This window comes from Lithobates pipiens, unplaced genomic scaffold (assembly GCF_037356315.1).
Source record: "Lithobates pipiens isolate NorthernLeopardFrog02 unplaced genomic scaffold, aLitPip1_a1.2 Scaffold_19, whole genome shotgun sequence".
Taxonomy (NCBI): Eukaryota; Metazoa; Chordata; class Amphibia; order Anura; family Ranidae; genus Lithobates; species Lithobates pipiens.
Window position 1 is genome coordinate 47,235,742 of NW_027507764.1, and position 18,993 is coordinate 47,254,734.

Genomic DNA, 18,993 nt, shown 5'->3' on the forward strand with positions numbered 1-18,993 from the left:
CCCCCCTTTCCCTCTGCATGCCCCCATTACCCACACTTACTTTGGGATTGTCCCCAGGCCTGCCATATGACCTTTCCCAGCACAGGCATCCACTTGGAGATGGGGACCGACCATCCAAACCTCCACTTTTATTGGCTTTTCACCAAATTTTGAATGAAAGTATATTTTGCTTTCTGTACAGGCCGCTCTTAGTGCCATCAGTCCGCCCTACTCTAGTGATTTATAAACTTTCAAAACAATGGGCCAGTTTGCTGTCCTTCAGATTTTAGGAGGGGGGGGGGGGGGCAGACTGTGGCCAGTGAGAGCAGGGCCGCTGATAGAAATCATGGGGCCCCGTACAGCCTACCTGACGGGGCCCCCTTTAGCTCCACCCTGGCCCTGCCCCTGGTCCCTCCTTTAGCCCCACCCCTGGCCCCACCCAGTGCCCCTCCCCAGACCCCGCCTTGAAACAAAGTGTAGGTTTGTCTACAAGTGATATTTGTTTTTCTCCAGTCAGTTATAGGTTTGATTATCTAAAAGAAATACTGTTTTCAGATGAGAACATACCTCTTTAATATCTATATGTAATACAAACCATTAATGAATAAATAAAATGGTATTTTGGAGAGTATTGGCAGGGTATTTATTGCAGAGTATTGGCAGGGTAAGTATTGCAGAGTATTGAAGGGGTATTGCCAGGGTATTGGCGGGGTATTGGTGGAGTATGTATTGCAGAGTATTGGCGGGGTATGTATTGCAGAGTATTGGCAGGGTAAGTATTGCAGAGTATTGTCAGGGTATTGCCAGGGTATTGGCGGGGTATTGGCAGGGTATTGGCGGGGTAAGTATTGCAGAGTATTGGCGGGGTATGTATTGCAGAGTATTGGCAGGGTAAGTATTGCAGTGTATTGGCAGGGTATTGGCAGAGTAAGTATTGCAGAGCATTGGCAGAGTATTGGCAGGGTAAGTATTGCAGAGTATTGGCAGGGTAAGTATAAAGTATTGCAGAGTATTGGCAGAGTATGTATTGCAGAGTATTGGCAGGGTATGTATTGGCGGGGTATGTATTGCAGAGTATGTATTGCAGAGTATTGCAGAGTATGCATTGCAGAGTAGGTATTGCAGAGTATTGCAGAGTATGCATTGCAGAGTAGGTATTGCAGAGTATTGCAGAGTATGTATTGCAGAGTATGTATTGCAGAGTATGTATTGCAGAGTAGGTATTGCAGAGTAGGTATTGCAGAGTATGTATTGCAGAGTATGTATTGCAGAGTAGGTATTGCAGAGTATGTATTGCAGAGTATGTATTGCAGAGTAGGTATTGCAGAGTATTGCAGAGTATGTATTGCAGAGTATTGCATTGCAGAGTATGTATTGCAGAGTATTGCAGAGTATGTATTGCAGAGTAGGTATTGCAGAGTAGGTATTGCAGAGTATTGCAGAGTAGGTATTGCAGAGTATTGCAGAGTATGTATTGCAGAGTATGTATTGCAGAGTATTTGCAGAGTAGTAGTAGATGTTGAACTTCAAGCATACACCTCACCTGTGTAATTGTTAGCTCTAGCAGGGCAGCAGAGATCACTTCCTCCCTCTTCTTGAGTGTCCACAATAGCTTGATCGCCCGGCCCCTGCACTCTCTGCTCCTCTCACTCTGCTACTTCTTCTCACGCGGAGAGAGAGAGAGAGAGGAATATCACTCCGCAACACAATAGGGTATGCTGGCTGGGACTTGTGCGGTGTGCGGAGCAGGAGGAGTGGGCACAGAAGGCGTATTCTTCCGCGCCCGAAATACAACAAATAGTCCCTCCCCTGCAGCCTCATACAGAACAGACTAATCGCATCTAATAAAAAAAAACCTTACCGAACGGGGGTGGGGTTGTGCGGACGATGATCGGTGGAGGAGAATCTTTTTTTTTTCTATATTAATTTTGCAGTTCAGGTTGCCCGGGCCCCCCCTGCTGGTCAGGCCCGGTACAGCAGGGCCAGTTGTACTGGCCTATCAGCGGCCCTGAGTGAGAGTAGAAAATGCCCTGACATCAGTTGAAGTAAACAATGCCCTGTCCTTGGTGTCAGTTGTCAGTGTCAGTGAAAGAATTAGTGCCCCACCTTTGGTGTCAGTGGAAGGAATTGTGTCCCATCATTGGTATCAGTTAGAGAAAAAGTGATCCATCACTGGTGTCAGTTGTAGGAATTGTGTCCATTTGTTGTCATCTTTGGGAGGAATTTTGCCCCATCATTGATGTCAGTGAGAAGAACTGTGTCCCACCTTTGGTGTCAGTGGGAGAAATTGTGCCTAAAATTGGTGTCAGTGAGGGGAATTGTGTCCCATTGTTGGTGTCAGTTGGAGGAATTGTTCCCTATCCTTGAAATCATTGGAGGAATTGTTCCCCATCCTTTATGTCAGTGGGAGGAATGGTGCCCCATCATTGGTGTTAGGGGGAGGAATAGTGCTCCATCATTGGTGTTATTGGGAGCAGTAGTGTCCCATCATTGATATCAGTGAGAAGAATTGTGTACCATCTTTGGTGTCAGTGGGAGAAATTGTGCCCTATAATTGGTGTCAGTGGGAGGAATTGTGTCCCATTCTCGATGTCAGTGGGAGGCATTGTGCCCCATCATTGGTGTAATTTGGAAAAATTGTGCCCCTTCATTGGTGTTGGGGGAGGAATAGTGCCCTACCATCAGTGTCAGTGGGAGAAACAGTGTCCCATCATTGGTGTCGGTGGGATGAATAGCACTCCATTAATGGTGCTAGTGGGAGGATAGTGTCCCGTTTAATAGCATCAGTGGGAGGAATAGTACCATATTATGGGTATCAGTGGGAGAAATATTACTCCATCATTGGTGCTTGTGGGAGGAATAGTGTTCCCCTTCATTGTGCGCTATCACTGGTGTCAGTTGGAGGAATAATAACCCATCATTGGTGTCATTTGCAAAAATGTTGTCCATTGTTGGTGTCAGTGGATGGAATACCCCAAGGCCTGGATAAAGGAATAACAAAGGGCCCCCAATTTGGAGACCCCTCCCCACACTATCAGCATTATATAGGAGTGCCTGATAGCTCCCAGATGTCCTTTTCTGCAGCCTCCTCGTGGCTCCAGCCTTACGGATCTACTCAAATAAATGGAGTATTTGCCTACTAGGAGTGTTCATATTTCTCAGAGTCCACCCTGCAAATGATTACTTTACTGATTTCAAAACCTTACGAAGGATAAGCAACGATGCAAATAACTGCAGAGCACAAACATTGATTTTAATCTTCTAAATTACTGGGAAACATTGAGGCAGCCGTCATCTTTAAGTGTTAATAAACCCTCCAAGTAAAAAAACACACTGCAGTAGACATCAGCTCTTAAAATATTTTGGGGTGGTATTTTTTGTTTGTATGTTTTTTTTTTGTATGACAATAGCAAATTATTATTTACTATTCTCACACTGATCCTCCTCCCAGCCAATCAGGAAACGGGCCCTGAGACCCGTCACCCGATTGGCTGAAAGGACAGGAAATCCTATTGGACACCTAGGAGGAGGAGACACTCGCCTGCTGCTGTAGGAGTGCTCCCTACCCGGTACCTAGCTGGGGCAAGTGCGGGACTGGATGACTGACCGTGAGACCCTGGGGGATCCCGGGGGGGGGGGGTTTGTCTGCCACCCCCCCCCCCCCAAAAAGAAAAAACACCATCTGCCACTGCTTGTCACTTTTTGGTATTCAACCTCTGAAAATGGACCCCCCTGCATTTCTATCTTTTGGGTGGCTATGCTGCCTTGCAGGGTCCCATTATCGGCGCTATGCAACCAGTGATGTCACCACCACTTGTGCAGGGTGCTCTGCATTAAACACAGAGAGCGCTGTGCTGCGATTGTGACTGCTGTATGCATGCACGTGCAGGTACATGGATAAGGGGGTACCACCGGTCCTCCTGTAGGGGGCCCTAGCCGGCGGGGGGGGGGGCCTGGCAGAAGGCTGAATCATATGTAGGCAGGGAGGGTGATCAGCAGCTGAAAGCCGACTTCTTCTCCTCTCAGTCCCACCGGCTTTCAGCTGCTACAGAGAAAGCCATACAGGGGATCGGTTTCAGTAATTGTACCACCCACCTCCCTACCGATCACCTTCACTCTGCACAATACCACTGCAGTGCTACCGGCTTCTCTCATCTCCATCCTACCGGCAGCTGTAATCACACAATAGGATCCTTCAGGATGGACAGTGGGGAAAGGGTCTGGTATATATGTTATATTACCAGTGCCTTTCTTTCTTGAATGAACACAATAAGCGGTCAGTACCGATCACTGACTGTATTCATTCATTACTGAAGCATGGTAAATTGTTTTTATTGGGGGGGGGGGCTGTCATTACTGCATTGTGCGACCTAAAGTCGCAGTGACTTTGAATCGGTTCCTTTTCTACTTTCGTGTGACTTGCTTGGCAGAGAGTGTAAAAGTCACAGGCCAATACTTCACCGGTGCACAAAAAGGTTCTTCTTATCACAAGTATTTCAGGAAATATAATAATAGTTTGGTGCTCAGAGTTGTCACACGATGTCAGTTGATATTTAACAAATTATTAAAGGGATTCCTTAGCAATGTCACAATAATTTCATGCAATATTCAGCTAGAAATATCTTTTTATTGGGGGTCCGGATTTATGGTCACAGTTATATATCTTGTACACATGCAACCCATCTAGAAATATGTTACAGAATGTGGGTGGATTGTAAAACTTGCCATAGATACTGCACTGTGTACTTACAGAGGAGTAACTTGCCATCCTAGGCTATGGGGCTGTCTGTGTGTCTCTAGAGTAACTCTATAGAATGCTGCAAGAGAAAAGAGCCAATCTGAAATGGGAAACTTGGGTCCTATCAGTGGTGGCTGGTGCTTTATTGTTTGGGAAGGGCAGCAAATGACCGACCACCCCCCCACCGGCAACTCAAACCCCCCAACCACCCCCCCTCCTGTCCGCCGGTCAATCCGCTGGGGAACAGGGAAACATTCGGCGGCATCGAGGACCGGGCATCCTTGCAGTGGTGGCAGGGATCGGACATCCATGCAGAGGCAGCGGGGACTGGACATCCATGCAGCGGTGGGGATCGGGCATCCATGCAGTGGTGGTGGGGATCTGGCACCCATGCAGCAGTGGTGGGGACCGGGCATCCATGCAGCGGCGACAGGGACTGGGCATCCATGCAGTGGGGGGGGGGACCAGGCATTCATGCAGCGGCGGCGGGGACCGGACATCCATGCAGGGGTGGGGATCGGGCATCCATGCAGTGGCGGCAGGGACCGAACATCCATGCAGCAGTGGGGATCGGGCATCCATGCAGCAGTGGTGGGGACCAGGCATCCATGCAGCGGCGCCAGGGACCGGACATCCATGCAGCTGCAGTGGGGACCGGGCATCCATGCAGCCGTGGGGATCGGGGGGGGTTGAGGGGTACAACATCATTAGCTCTGGGGGGGGTTCCTGCAGGGATGTGAGCCCCCCAAAAGTGAAGCACTACAAGTCCCAGTGTCACTATTCTCCCTGAAATGGAGGTTTTGAAATTTTAAAGAATTCTCTATTCCTGCCTAAATTCTGTTGTCATCTGGAATGACATCTGGCCGTCAAGCCACGCCTTTCTAGTATAAGTAGCAAATCGGGGGCCGCTCCCCCAGAGTCTCTGCCCATTTCAGGAAGCCCCGCTGTGCTGCACACACACGGGGGGTGGACGGCCCCGGAGCCTGGTGGGCTGGGGGTGAGAGGGGCAGGCTGTGAGGTGTCATACAGTGGGACTACGGCTGGAGAGGGGGTGTGAGCAGAGGGCGTGCCCTGGGTGGGGCTGTGAGGTGTCAGTTACATTTATTGTGTAGGGAAATAAAAGTTGCACCGTGGGCCGTCACACAGTAGGTGGTCCCTCAGCCTCATCTCCAGTGACCGCTCGGATCCCCCCGCTGTATTCCGGAACACTGTATTGTCCCGGAATGAAGGGACCCAGGACAGACCTGCAAAATGCGGGACTGTCCCGGGCAATCCGGGACACGTGGTCACCCTACAACCCTGTGCCTAAGTCTAGGTTCATATCTGTGCAGGTCAGGAACCCATGCATACCATGCAGTTCCCTGTGGGTGTGTTTAAAAAAAAAAAAAGGGTCTGGGACTTTTTCCCCTGCATTTCCCACAGGTACAGCAATTTCTAATAAGCGGGCTGCTGCATGCACACACAAACACGGCACACAGGACCCGCACAAGTGTGAGCCTACACTAAAATAAAATCAATGTACATATCATCTTATGGGAAGATTTTTATTGAAGTGAATGGTCTGGTGGCGGTTTCTGATGCCATAGAGTTCCTATAACATTTACCGGCCGCTTTTGATTTCGCTTTTTGTTCTCATTTATTGTATATCAGTCACAAACGTTTCCTGAACGCAACTGAGAAAAGAGTAAAATTCACAGTCATCTTCTGACTGTTAGCCACAAAAGAGAACATCACACGCCTTCGCGCAGACAGAGGAAGTGGTCATGTGGTGATTACATTCACATTCACATTCAATGGACAAACACTTCCTCATTTCAGCAGCCCTTGCATGCAATCCACAAATGAAACAAGATGACTATGTATAGTGCCGTTATTTGTAGACCGCCGCGGCTACACCGGCCTTTTGGAAATTCCGGATGCCCGGCACTTACAGTGCCTTGCGAAAGTATTCGGCCCCCTTGAGCTTTTCAACCTCATGCCACATTTCAGGCTTCAAACATAAAGATATACAATTTTATTTTTTGTGAAGAATCACCAACAAGTGGGACACAATTGTGAAGTGGAACGAAATCTATTGGATTTTTGAAACTTTTTCAAATGTAAAGTGGGGCGTGCAAAATTATTCGGCCCCCTTGCGTTAATACTTTGTAGAGCCACCTTTTGCTGCAATTACAGCTGCAAGTCGCTTGGAGTATGTCTCTATCAGTTTTGCACATCGAGAGACTGAAATTCTTGCCCATTCTTCCCTGCAAAACAGCTCGAGCTCAGTGAGGTTGGATGGAGAGCGTTTGTGAACAGCAGTTTTCAGCTCTTTCCACAGATTCTCGATTGGATTCAGGTCTGGACTTTGACTTGGCCATTCTAACACCTGGATACGTTTATTTGTGAACCATTCCTTTGTAGATTTTGCTGTATGTTTGGGATCATTGTCTTGTTGGAAGATAAATCTCCGTCCCAGTTTCAGGTCTTTTGCAGACTCCAACAGGTTTTCATCCAGAATGGTCCTGTATTTGGCTGCATCCATCTTCCCCTCAATTTTAACCATCTTCCCTGTCCCTGCTGAAGAAAAGCAGGCCCAAACCATGATGCTGCCACCACCATGTTTGACAGTGGGGATGGTGTGTTGATGGTGATGAGCTGTGTTGCTTTTACGCCAAACATATCGTTTTGCATTGTGGGCAAAAAGTTGGATTTTGGTTTCATCTGACCAGAGCACCTTCTTCCACATGTTTGGTGTGTCTCCCAGGTGGCTTGTGGCAAACTTTAGACAAGACTTTTTATGGATATCTTTGAGAAATGGCTTTCTTCTTGCCACTCTTCCATAAAGGCCAGATTTGTGCAGTGTACGACTGATTGTTGTCCTATGGACAGACTCTCCCACCTCAGCTGTAGTTCTCTGCAGTTCATCCAGAGTGATCATGGGCCTCTTGGCTGCATCTCTGATCAGTCTTCTCCTTGTCTGAGCTGAAAGTTTAGAGGGACGGCCAGGTCTTGGTAGATTTGCAGTGGTCTGATACTCCTTCCATTTCAAAATGATCGCGTGCACAGTGCTCCTTGGGATGTTTAAAGCTTGGGAAATCTTTTTGTATCCAAATCCGGCTTTAAACTTCTCCACAGCAGTATTACGGACCTGCCTGGTGTGTTCCTTGGTCTTCATGATGCTCTCTGCGCTTTCAACAGAACCCTGAGACTATCACAGAGCAGGTGCATTTATACAGAGACCTGATTACACACAGGTGGATTCTATTTATCACCATCAGTCATTTAGGACAACATTGGATCATTCAGAGATCCTCGCTGAACTTCTGGAGTGAGTTTGCTGCACTGAAAGTAAAGGGGCCGAATAATTTTGCACGCACCACTTTTCAGTTTTTTTATTTGCTAAAAAAGTTTAAAATATCCAATAGATTTCGTTCCACTTCACAATTGTGTCCCACTTGTTGGTGATTCTTCACAAAAAAATTAAAATTTTATATCTTTATGTTTGAAGCCTGAAATGTGGCAAAAGGTTGAAAAGTTCAAGGGGGCCGAATACTTTCGCAAGGCACTGTATATTTATCCAATGACTTTCTTTCTTCTATTTTCATCTGGTGATCTAGCCAGCAAGTCTGTTGTTTTTTTTTTTTAAAGTGCACACTCTCCAGCAGAATGTATCAGTTTACAAAGATGAGACAATCCACTTAAAGAGGAGTTCCAGACTGCGCATGCACGAATCACACTACACTTTCTGAAAGGTCCAGTCGTCTTCTCGGACCTGTGTGTGTCCCAGAAGGCAGCAGGGGAAGGATGAGGGGCTGGAAATTTCCTGTTGTCTTTCAGTGCCCATCAGTGCTGCCCATCGGTGCCCACTAGTGCCACCTATTGCTTTAAGTGCCGCTTGTCAGTGCCCATCATTGCCACCTATCAGTAGCCATCAGTGCCGCCCATCAGTGCCCACCAGGGCCACCTATTACTTTAAGTGCCGGTTGTCAGTGCCCATCAGTGACACTTATCAGTAGCCATCAGTGCCGCTTATCAGTGCTGCATATCAGTGCCTCCTCATTAGTGCTCTTCAGTATCACCTCATCAGTGCAGCCTATCAGTACTCATCAGTGCAGCATACCAGTGCAGCCTATCAGTGGCCACCAGTGCAGTCTGTCAGTGGCCATCAGTGCCCTTCAGTACCACCTCATCAGTGCTCATCAGTGCAGCATACCAGTGCAGCCTATCAGTACTCATCAGTAAAGCATACCAGTGCAGCCTATCAGTGGCCACCAGTGCAGCCTATCAGTGGCCACCAGTGCAGCCTATCAGTGGCCATAAGTGCCCTGCAGTACCACCTCAGCAGTGCTCATCAATGCAGCATACCTGTGCAGCCTAACAGTGGCCACCAGTGCAGCCTGTCAGTGGCCATCAGTGAAGGAGAAAAATTACTTATTTACAAAAAATTTCTGACAGAAAGAAAACCTTTTTTTTTTCTCTACATTTTCGTTCTTTTTTCATTTTTTTAGAAAAGAATTTAAAAAAAACTAGCGGTGATTAAATACCACCAAAAGAAAGCTCTATTTGTAGGAACAAAATGATAGAATAATTCAGTACAGTGTAGCATGACCGCGCAATTGTCATTCAAAGTGTGACAGAGCTGAAAGCTGAAAATTGGCCTTGGCAGCAAGGGGGTGTAAGTGGCAGGTAGCCAAGTGGTTAAACTGTTTGTTTGTGCATAAATAAATAAAAGCTGATGATTGTAAGCACCCCTGTCAGTGTTAAATGGTTTGTCTCAACCGCAACTACTACACCTGCAAGACAGACTTGTTTTGTTGAGAACGTAACATATTTACTGGCTAGGTCGCCAGGTAAAAAAAAAAAGAAAAAAAAAAAAAAAAGAAAGCCTTACGCCGCGTACACACGGGCGGACTGTATGGCGTACTTAGTCCGTCGAAACACATTTCAGCGGACAGTCCGCTCTTGTGTGGGCTTCAGCGGACTTTTTCAGCGTGCAGTCTGGCGTACTAAGTATTTCGGATTTTTCGAAATTCTGTCCGTCAGACTTTGGTTTCAGCGGACAATCCGCTCGTCAGTATGCTAGTTGGACGGACTAAGAATAGCGCATGCCCAGAAAGGATTTACACGGCGGAAGGGTGCTTTGCTGTGTATTGGACTTCCTATTTCTAGTCCCGTCGTACGTGCTGTACACGTCATCGCGCAAGCTTTCGACGGACTGTTTGGGTATCCGTGTGTGGTCAAGTCCGTTGAGTCGAAAGTAGGACGGACTGTCCGTCGGATTGTCTGACGGACTAAGTACGTCATACAGTCCGCTCGTGTGTACGCGGCATTAGGGCTCATGCCCACAGGACATAAAAACACCAGCGCTACAGCAATGCTAAGAATGCGGTTAGCCGCGTTTTTAGATTAGGGTTTTTTTGCGCTTTTTCCTGTATTAGTGTTTTTGTGTGTTTTTTACTGAAAACACTCTCTAATGTAAAAATGCCTAAAAATGTCAAATACGGTTAAACGTGGCTTGACGCGTTTAGCTGCGTTTTTAACAGTTTTTTGGCATTTTTCATTTGTACAGCTCATTTTAACTGCTCCTGGAAGCACAGGCTGGCTGTTTTTTTTGTTTTGTTTTTTGTTTTTTACTTCCACTAAACGCTTATGCCTCCAAACGCCTGTGACAGTTTATGTGTGCATGGACACATAGACGAACATGGAGGAGCTTTTAGAGGCAGTTGAAAAAAAACGCCCCTAATAGCAGCTGTAAAAATGTCCGGTGTACATGAGCCCTTAAAAAAAAAAAAAAATGAATGGGGTGATTGTATCTAAAGCCCCATACACACGATCGGATTGTTGGCCAACAAAACTGTGGAATTTTGTCCCAAGGGCATTGGCCCAAACTTGTCTTGGATACACGCGCCCACACAAATGTTGGCCAACAATTACGAACGTAGTGATGTACTACGTGCTTTTTCAGCTCTTTAGCGCCACCTCCTTCTGCTAATTTCATGTTAGTAGAAGTTTGGTGAGTGTTAATTCGCGCTTTTCTTTTCACATTTTTAATTTCGTGCTTTTCAGTTCGTTTCTGAATGGCCATTCGTTAACCAGCCATGTTGCGGAATCGGAGGAGATAATGTGTTATTTATTATTGGCCTTGGAGTTATTGCTTTGACCCAAGTCCAGTCCAGGAACAGGAGGAGGAGGAGTTCTTGGACTAAAAATTGGTTTCTTTATTATTTGTGACCAATTATGTCATATGCCTTTGCTGCGGGAGCTCCAGGAGAATAATCCAGATGATTTTTGGAATTATCTCTGGATGACGGACCCCTGCTTTCACCAACTCTTGGCATTGCTGACCCCCTATATTAAGAAGCAGGACACATGCATGAGGCTTTTATTTTATTTTTTGTTTGAATAATAATGATTTGATTTGGTATATTTTCTATATTTTTGGAGGCATAGAATGCACTTTTTGATTAAGTTCTTTTGGCAGATAGTGTGTCTGATTTTATTTGTTTTCTTTTTTTTATTGCACAATAAAAAAATTGTGTAGAATAATACTTGGCTGTGTGTTTTACTTCAAATGACAGTTTGGGAGTAGCAGTTACATTTAAAAAAAATACAATGTAAAATTGACAAGGGACACCAACATAGTTGTATCTTTGATCTTATAAACTATGGGATAATGGTGTTGTGGTAACTTGCCCAAATAAAAAAAACAAAAAACAAAAACATAATAATATTATTCTTGTTGTCACTAGAAAAAAAAAGCCTTTGAAAATTAGTTTGCAATAACTCCATCAGTATCACCAGCAAAGCAGCTTCATTATTATCCCATTAAAGAAGAAGAGAATTGTGCGCTGCATTTGGAGATTTCATAATTTGCCGCGTCATGAATGTTAATTCTCCATTACGAACGCTAGTTTACAAGACCGACCGCTTCCGGCTCATCCTTGCTTCCGAGCATGCGTGTTTGTACTTTGGACTTTTGTCTGACGGACTTGTGTACACACGATTGGAAGATCCAACAACACACATTTGTCTGCGGAAAATTTTAAAACCTGCCATCCAACATTTGTCCGCGGAAAATCTGACAATTGTCCGATGGAGCGTACACACGGTCGTATTTACCGCCAACAGCCTCTTATCGAACATTTCCCATCAGAAAGTCCGACCGTGTGTACGCGGCTTAAGAATTGGTGAGCTGCAATATAATAAATGTTTGCTTTGGCTTTTACTGTCACTTTTAGGATTGGCAGGTTCGAAAACGTTCAATCCGTTCTTGTTTGTTAAGCACTTTTCAAGCATAAAAATGTATCAGAGAACAAAACTGCCCAACACAAAAGCGGAGTCTGTCGGCACGCTACACACCGAGATTGCAGGAAGACAAAACCTCAAACTGGTGACTCACCCGGCTGCTGCCTACTATATCCGCACACAGCGCGGGGTAATCTGTGCCCCACTTCTATCTAGAAATCACTGCCTCCCACTTACTACAAAACCTCAGAACCTCACCAGTGCATGAAACTCAGAACAAGAACAAGAATTTACACTCACCGGCCACTTTATTAGGTACACCCGTTCAATGGCTTGGTTACACAAATTGCTAACCGGCCAATCACACGGCAGCAACTCAATGCATTTAGGCATCTAAACGTGGTGAAGACGACTTGCTGAAGTTCACACCGAGCATCAGAATGGGGAAAAAAGGGTATTTAAGTGACTTTGAATGTGGCATGGTTGTTGGTGCCAGACGGGCTGGTCTGAGTATTTCAAAAACTGCTGATCTACTGGGATTTTCACACACAACCATTTCTCGGGTTTACAGAGAATGGCCCGAAAAAGAGAAAATATCCAGTGAGCGGAAGTTGTTTGGAGGAAAATGCCTTTTTAATGTCAGAGGTCATAGGAGAATGGGCAGACTGGTTCCAGATGATAGAAAGGCAACGGTAACACAAATAACCACTCGTTACATCCAAGGTATGCAGAATAGCATCTCTGAATGCACAACACATCCAACCTTGAAGCAGATAGGCTACAGCAGCAGAAGACCACACCGGGTGCCGCTCCTGTCAGCTAAGAACAGAAAACTGAGGCTACAATTTGCACAGGATCACCAAAATTGGACAATAGACGATTGGAAAAATGTTGCCTAATCTGATGAGTCTCGATTTCAGCTGCGACATTCAGATGGTCGGGTCAGAATTTGGCGTAAACAACATGAAAGTATGGATCCATCCTGCCTTGTATCAAAGGTTCAGGCTGGTGATGTGGGATATTTTCTTGGTACACTTTGGGCCCCTCATTACCAATTGAGCATTCTTTAAACGCCACAGCCTACCTGAGTATTGTTGCTGACCATGTCCATCCCTTTATGACTACAGTGTCCCCATCTTCTGATGGCTTCTTCCAGCAGGATAATGCACCATGTCACAAAGCTCCAATCATCTCACCACTGGACAATGAGGTCACTGTCCTCCAATGGTCTCCACACTCACCACATCTCATCCAATAGAGAACCTTTGGGATGTGGTGGAATGGGAGATTTGCATCATTAATATGCAGCCGACAAAGCTGCAGCAACTGCGTGAGGCTATCATGTCACTATGCACCAAAATCTCTGAGGAATGTTTCCAACACCTTGTTGAATCCATGCCATGAAGAATGAAGGCAGTTCTGAGGACAAAAAGGGGTCCAAACCGGTAACTAGCAAGGTGTACCTAATAAAGTGGCCGGTGAGTGTATGTAGCAAAGGACTTTATAAGAGAACATATTAAAAAAGGTAACAACAAATTCATACAGTTAAAATCGAATGTTTAATTATACAAAGATAAAAAGGACACGTATATGAGCAGGTCTGAATATTACATGAAGAAGTTCTCATATCCATTGCATGTAATTCTTTGTCAGAGCTGGGCTCAGCCCTTCCTTCTCAGAGCTGCTGCTCAGCTGTCGGCTAATTGCCAGCTCCTATCTCTCCACAGTTACTCAGCTGTTGATGATATCCTGCTCGTCAGTCCTGGCTACTTAGGCTCCGTTCACACAGGGGCGACTTGTCCAGGCGACTTAGCCGCCTGACAAGTCGCGCTCCGTTCTGTACTATGGAACCGTTCTAATAGGAGCGACTCAAGTCGCTCCGACTTAGAAAAAAGGTTCCTGTACTACTGTTGGGGCGACTTCAGGCGACTTGCATTGACTTCTATACAGAAGTCGTTTTGCAAGTCGCCGCTGAAGTCGTGTGCAGGTCGCGTCTGTGAGTCGCGCTGCAAGTCGTGCCGCCCCTGTGTGAACCGAGCCTTAAGCCGTCCAGTCCAGAGGAGCTCTGCTTTCACCTTGGTCAGCATCACAGAGACTATCTCCTGCATTCCTGTTTAAAGACTGGCTTTGCTAACATCCCTTCTGGCTCCAGATCCTGCTTGCTGTTCCACTACATTGATCCCTGACTTCTGGCTTGGCTGACTATCCATTTGGGTTACTGAACTTTCTCTATGTTTTGACTACATTTGTTCTTTTTACTGTTATTATTAAACAAGTGTGATTTAACTGTACTTCTGTCTCGGACAGATTTCATGGTTTCTGACATTCTTATTGTCAGATGGGACAGTTCACGTGAGAACTCGACGCGTTTCATAATACTGCTGGGATAAAATCGGAGCATATGGCTTCATTTCAGGGAATGTACTATCCAATTTAAACATAGAATGAGTCCTGCTATTACCTTATTTTGTGCACCTTTCTGACTTAGCTTCACTTTGCTATTAGGAAACTGACTTTCCTGGTGTCCAGGATAAGCCTGGCCATCCACCTGCCAAATACATGTACTGTATATAAAATTCAGCACAACAGTAGCCTTTACCTTGGTGAGATGGCTCGGTTCGCTTCCTTCTTCCACAACGATGAGCTGGGCTCTCCCGTTTCTCTCATTATCACGGATTCCGTTGGCCACTTGCATAGCCTTAAAACGTTCGTATTTGTTGGCTGTTGATCCGCACCACTGGAAAATATCCTGCAATACACAAGCAGCAAATACAACACGTTAAAATTCAACTGAGGCTGCAAAAAAACAAAAAAAAAAACATTAATTTAAATATATTCCTTAATAGCCACCAAGGATATAAATCCACTTATTGTGACAAAATGCTTTTGCAAACCCAGATATCACCTTGCAAAAGAAGCAGTGACATTATCACTGTGCTGTACGTAACCTGTTTGGAGAGCAGAGCTGTGGGATAGGCCCAGCAGGCCCCACCCACTACAGGCTGCCTATAGAAAACTACAGGAGGGGGCGGAGACAAGACCAGTTCCCCCTGCACAAGGAGAGAGAGCGGCAGTGATTGGTCTTTATTACAGGAAGCTCTTGCACAGAGGGAAAGTCTCACATTAGATTACTGCACAGATCTGGAAGAAATAAACAAAGCATGCAAGATTCATGGAAGAATATCGATGATAAATGGACCATATTTGTTTATCCTGGTTTATCTTTATTGTGTCTGATTAAATCAGTATTGTTTTGAAGGCAGCATCCCAAGTGGTAATGGGTAGACCCATTAACTCTGTGTTGGGGGAACTCTCATGTATAGGGGGCACTCTATTTTCTAAGGGGGGCCTCTGATGTGATGGGGGCCTCTGACACGAAGGAGGAACTTTGATGTGAAGGAATTACTCTGACGTGAAGAGGGACCTCTGACATGATGGGGGACTTCTAATGTTAGGGGGGGTACTCTGAAGTGAAGAGGGGCCTCTGAAATGAAGAAGGTGAAGGGGGGCCTCTAACGTGAAGGAGGAATTCTGCTGTGATGGGGGGCCTCTGACATGAAGGGGGGACGCTGAAGTGAAGGGGGCCTCTGATGTGATGGGGGACCTCTGACATGAATGGGGACCTCTGATGTGATAGGGGGTACACTGATGTGATAGTGGGCCTCTGACATGAAGGAGGCACTCTGACATGAAGGAGGTACTCTAATTTGATGGGGTGCCTGTGATGTGAAGGGGGACTAATGATGTGAAGAGGGGCCTCTATCATGAAGGAGGAATTCTGCTGTGAAGGGGGTATTCTGATGTGAAGGGGGACATCTGACGTGATAGGGGGCCTCTGACATAAAGGGGAACTCTGATATGAAGAGGGGCCTCCGACGTGAAGGGGAACTCTGATGTGAAGGGGGTCCTCTGACTTGAAGGGGCAACTCTGATGCAAAGGGGGGCCTCTGACTTGAAGGGGAACTCTCATGTGAAGGGGGCCTCTGACTTGAAGTGGAACTCTGAAGTGAAGGGGGGCCTCCTGACTTGAAGGGGAACTCTGATCTGAAGGGGGCCTCTGACTTGAAGTGGAACTCTGATGCAAAGGGGGGCCTCTGACTTGAAGTGGAACTCTGATGCAAAGGGGGGCCTCTGACGTGAAGGGGAACTCTGATGTGAAGGGGGTCCTCTGACTTGAAGGGGCAACTCTGATGTGAAGGGGGGCCTCTGAACTGAAGGGGAACTCTGATGTGAAGGGGGCCTCTGACTTGAAGGGGCAACTCTGATGTGAAGGGAGGCCTCTGACTTAAAAGGGCAACTCTGATGTGAAGGGGGGCCTCTGACATGAAGGGAAATGCTGATGTGAAGGGGGGGGTCTCTGACATGAAGGCGGTCCCCTGACTTGAAGGGGGAACTCTTATATGAAGTAACATTTGGTTTTTTGGGATTTTGCATTTGGTGTCAAAACTGAAAAAAAGATTGAGAAAGGCTGGTGTAAAGAACAGAGGAAATACCTTTACTGTTGCTCACATCGCTAAACTCCACTCTATCCAAAATAAATGGTCTGCTGGGAAACCGACACTTCCAGCAGTGTCAATTTCCTGGGCTCCCTACCACTCTAACTGGTTTCTCCTGATGACCTCCATATTACTGCTGTGTCTGGTAATTGTGTGGAAGTCATCAAGGTTTTCCTTCCTCATGTCAGAACCTCCAGCAAGGAGAACAGAGAGCAGCACAGTACTGACATCACCAAGAACCCCATGAGTAAGATCCGCTGGGCAGAGTGAAACACGTTGAGGGCGTGGCCTTGTGGGAGTCCAGGCTGAGACTGTCATTCACTGTCACACAGCAGGCTTTGACTTGATGTGTGGCTCCTGGGACACCTATCACTCTCTACCAGTGAAATCTCACTCCAAATCTCCTAAGGCTAGCAGTCTGAGGCAGCAGTGCCTTAGATCTCACACTGCAGATAAAAAGCTATGGGGCTACAGAACAGGAGTGCCTAGGGCACTCGAGAATGCACTTTTATTTTTAGGAGGAATTGCAGACAGAATGTGCATTTTACTGCCTTGGCACAATTAAGCTTTTTAGGAAGCTACAGTTGGGTTCAGTGTTCTTCTCCATGGACATTAAACTGAATTAGATCAGAGAGAGATCATAGTGTAGCGGTGTAGTTGCCACTAGTAACAGACATCCACCAAATCACCCTGCTGCCAGACTCCGATATATCACTTCTGTGTTGCGTTTGTTAAAAATATGATTTTTTTATATTAATCAGACATGAGATACATGGGACAATATTACAATACTGAGTTGGTCAGATTACTATCAGTTTTTTGGTTTGAGTAGATTTCTCAAACAAATGCTGTTTCATACAATAGGTACGTAGATACCATTGTTGTATTCAATTGACAGTTTTCAACAGGCTGTTGTCTCTATAGCTACAGGAAACAAATAAGACATTACTTGTTTGAGATTCTTTCAGCTCTCAAACTGAAAGAATGAGGCCGCGTACACACGGGCGGACTGTTCGCCCAACCTTGTCCGCTGAACAGTGTTTGGGCGGACAGTCCGCTCGTGTGTGGGCTTTCAGCGGACAGTTTCAGCGGACAGTTGGACGGACAAAGTCTTTCGGAAATTCCGAAAAACTGTCCGCTGAAACTGTGTTTGAGCGAACAGTCCGCCCGTGTGTGGGCCTGTCCGCTGTACTTTCGAAATGAGCGGACTGTTCCCGCTCGGAAAGTCCGCCCATTTCGAGCGCGTGTACAGGTACGCGGGGCCAGCGAAGGAGACGTCGCGGGCTCCGCCGCCTGGAATGGGCTTAAAGGGGAACCCCAACGCCGAAAAAAATCGGCGTGGGGGTTCCCCCAAAGTCCACACCAGACCCTTGTCCGAGCACGCTACCCGGCCGGCCAGGAAAGGGGGGCGAGCGAGCGCGCCCCCCCTCCTGAGCCGTACCAGGCCGCGTGCCCTCAACATGGGGGGTGCCTTGGGGAAGGGGGGGCCGCGCGGCCCCCCCACCCCAAAGCACCTTGTCCCCATGTTGATGAGGACAAGGGCCTCTTCCCGACAACCCTGGCCGTTGGTTGTCGGGGTCTGCGGGCGGGGGGCTTATCGGAATCCGGGAGCCCCCTTTAAGAAGGGGGCCCCCGGATACCGGCCCCCCACCCTATGTGAATGAGTATGGGGTACAATGTACCCCTACCCATTCACCTGTGAAATAAAGTACAAAAAAAAACACAACACAGGGAAAAAATATTTTATTGCACAGCTCCGGGGGGTCTTCCGTCTTCGGGGGTCTTCTCGCCGGACTCCTCCGCTATGTGTGTGTAGCTCTTTTACTAGCGGAGGAGTCCGGCTTTCTTCCTCCCCGCCGCCGGCCTCTTCTCCCGACTTCGGGGGTCTTGTCCCCCTCTTCGGTTCTTCTGCCGGGCCACCGCGCCTTCTTGTAGCTCTTTTACAGGCGGTGGCCCGGTCTTCTGTCGCCGCTGCCTTCCGTTCTTCTGTCGCCGCCTTCGGTTCTTCTGCCGGGCCACCGCGCCTTCTTGTAGCTCTTTTACAGGCGGTGGCCCGGTCTTCTGTCGCCGCTGTCGTCGCCGCCGCCGCCTTCCGTTCTTGTTCTTCTTCTTGTTCTTCTTCTTCTTCTCCTGGAGATGTTGACTCGACAAGCTCTCCGGCCGGAATGCCAGAGCCGCGCTGTGCGGTCACTTATATAGTGACAATGGGGCGGTGTCACATGGTATATGTCACATGGGTTGGTCACATGGGTTGATGTCACATGGGGACTATGACATCGTAAGGGGGCGGGGTCACCATGTGACCAACCCATGTGACATATACCATGTGACACCGCCCCATTGTCACTATATAAGTGGCAGCGGAGCGTGTCCCTGGCATTCCGGCCGGAGAGCTCGTCGAGTCAACATCTCCAGGAGAAGAAGAAGAAGAACAAGAAGAAGAACAAGAACGGAAGGCGGCGGCGGCGATGACAGCGGCGACAGAAGACCGGGCCACCGCCTGTAAAAGAGCTACAAGAAGGCGCGGTGGCCCGGCAGAAGAACCGAAGAGGG

General features: G+C 47.2%; 1 protein-coding gene across 1 annotated transcript in view; it reads right to left on the reverse strand.

Annotated features, from left to right (window-relative positions):
• The window catches only part of SCIN (scinderin), a 178,256-nt gene that overhangs the window by 101,484 nt on the left and 57,779 nt on the right, over nucleotides 1-18,993 (reverse strand). Inside the window, exon 4 of the mRNA XM_077490713.1 lies at nucleotides 14,544-14,693. Coding sequence (XP_077346839.1) covers nucleotides 14,544-14,693 — 150 coding nt within the window. The remainder of the gene's footprint in view (nucleotides 1-14,543; nucleotides 14,694-18,993) is intronic.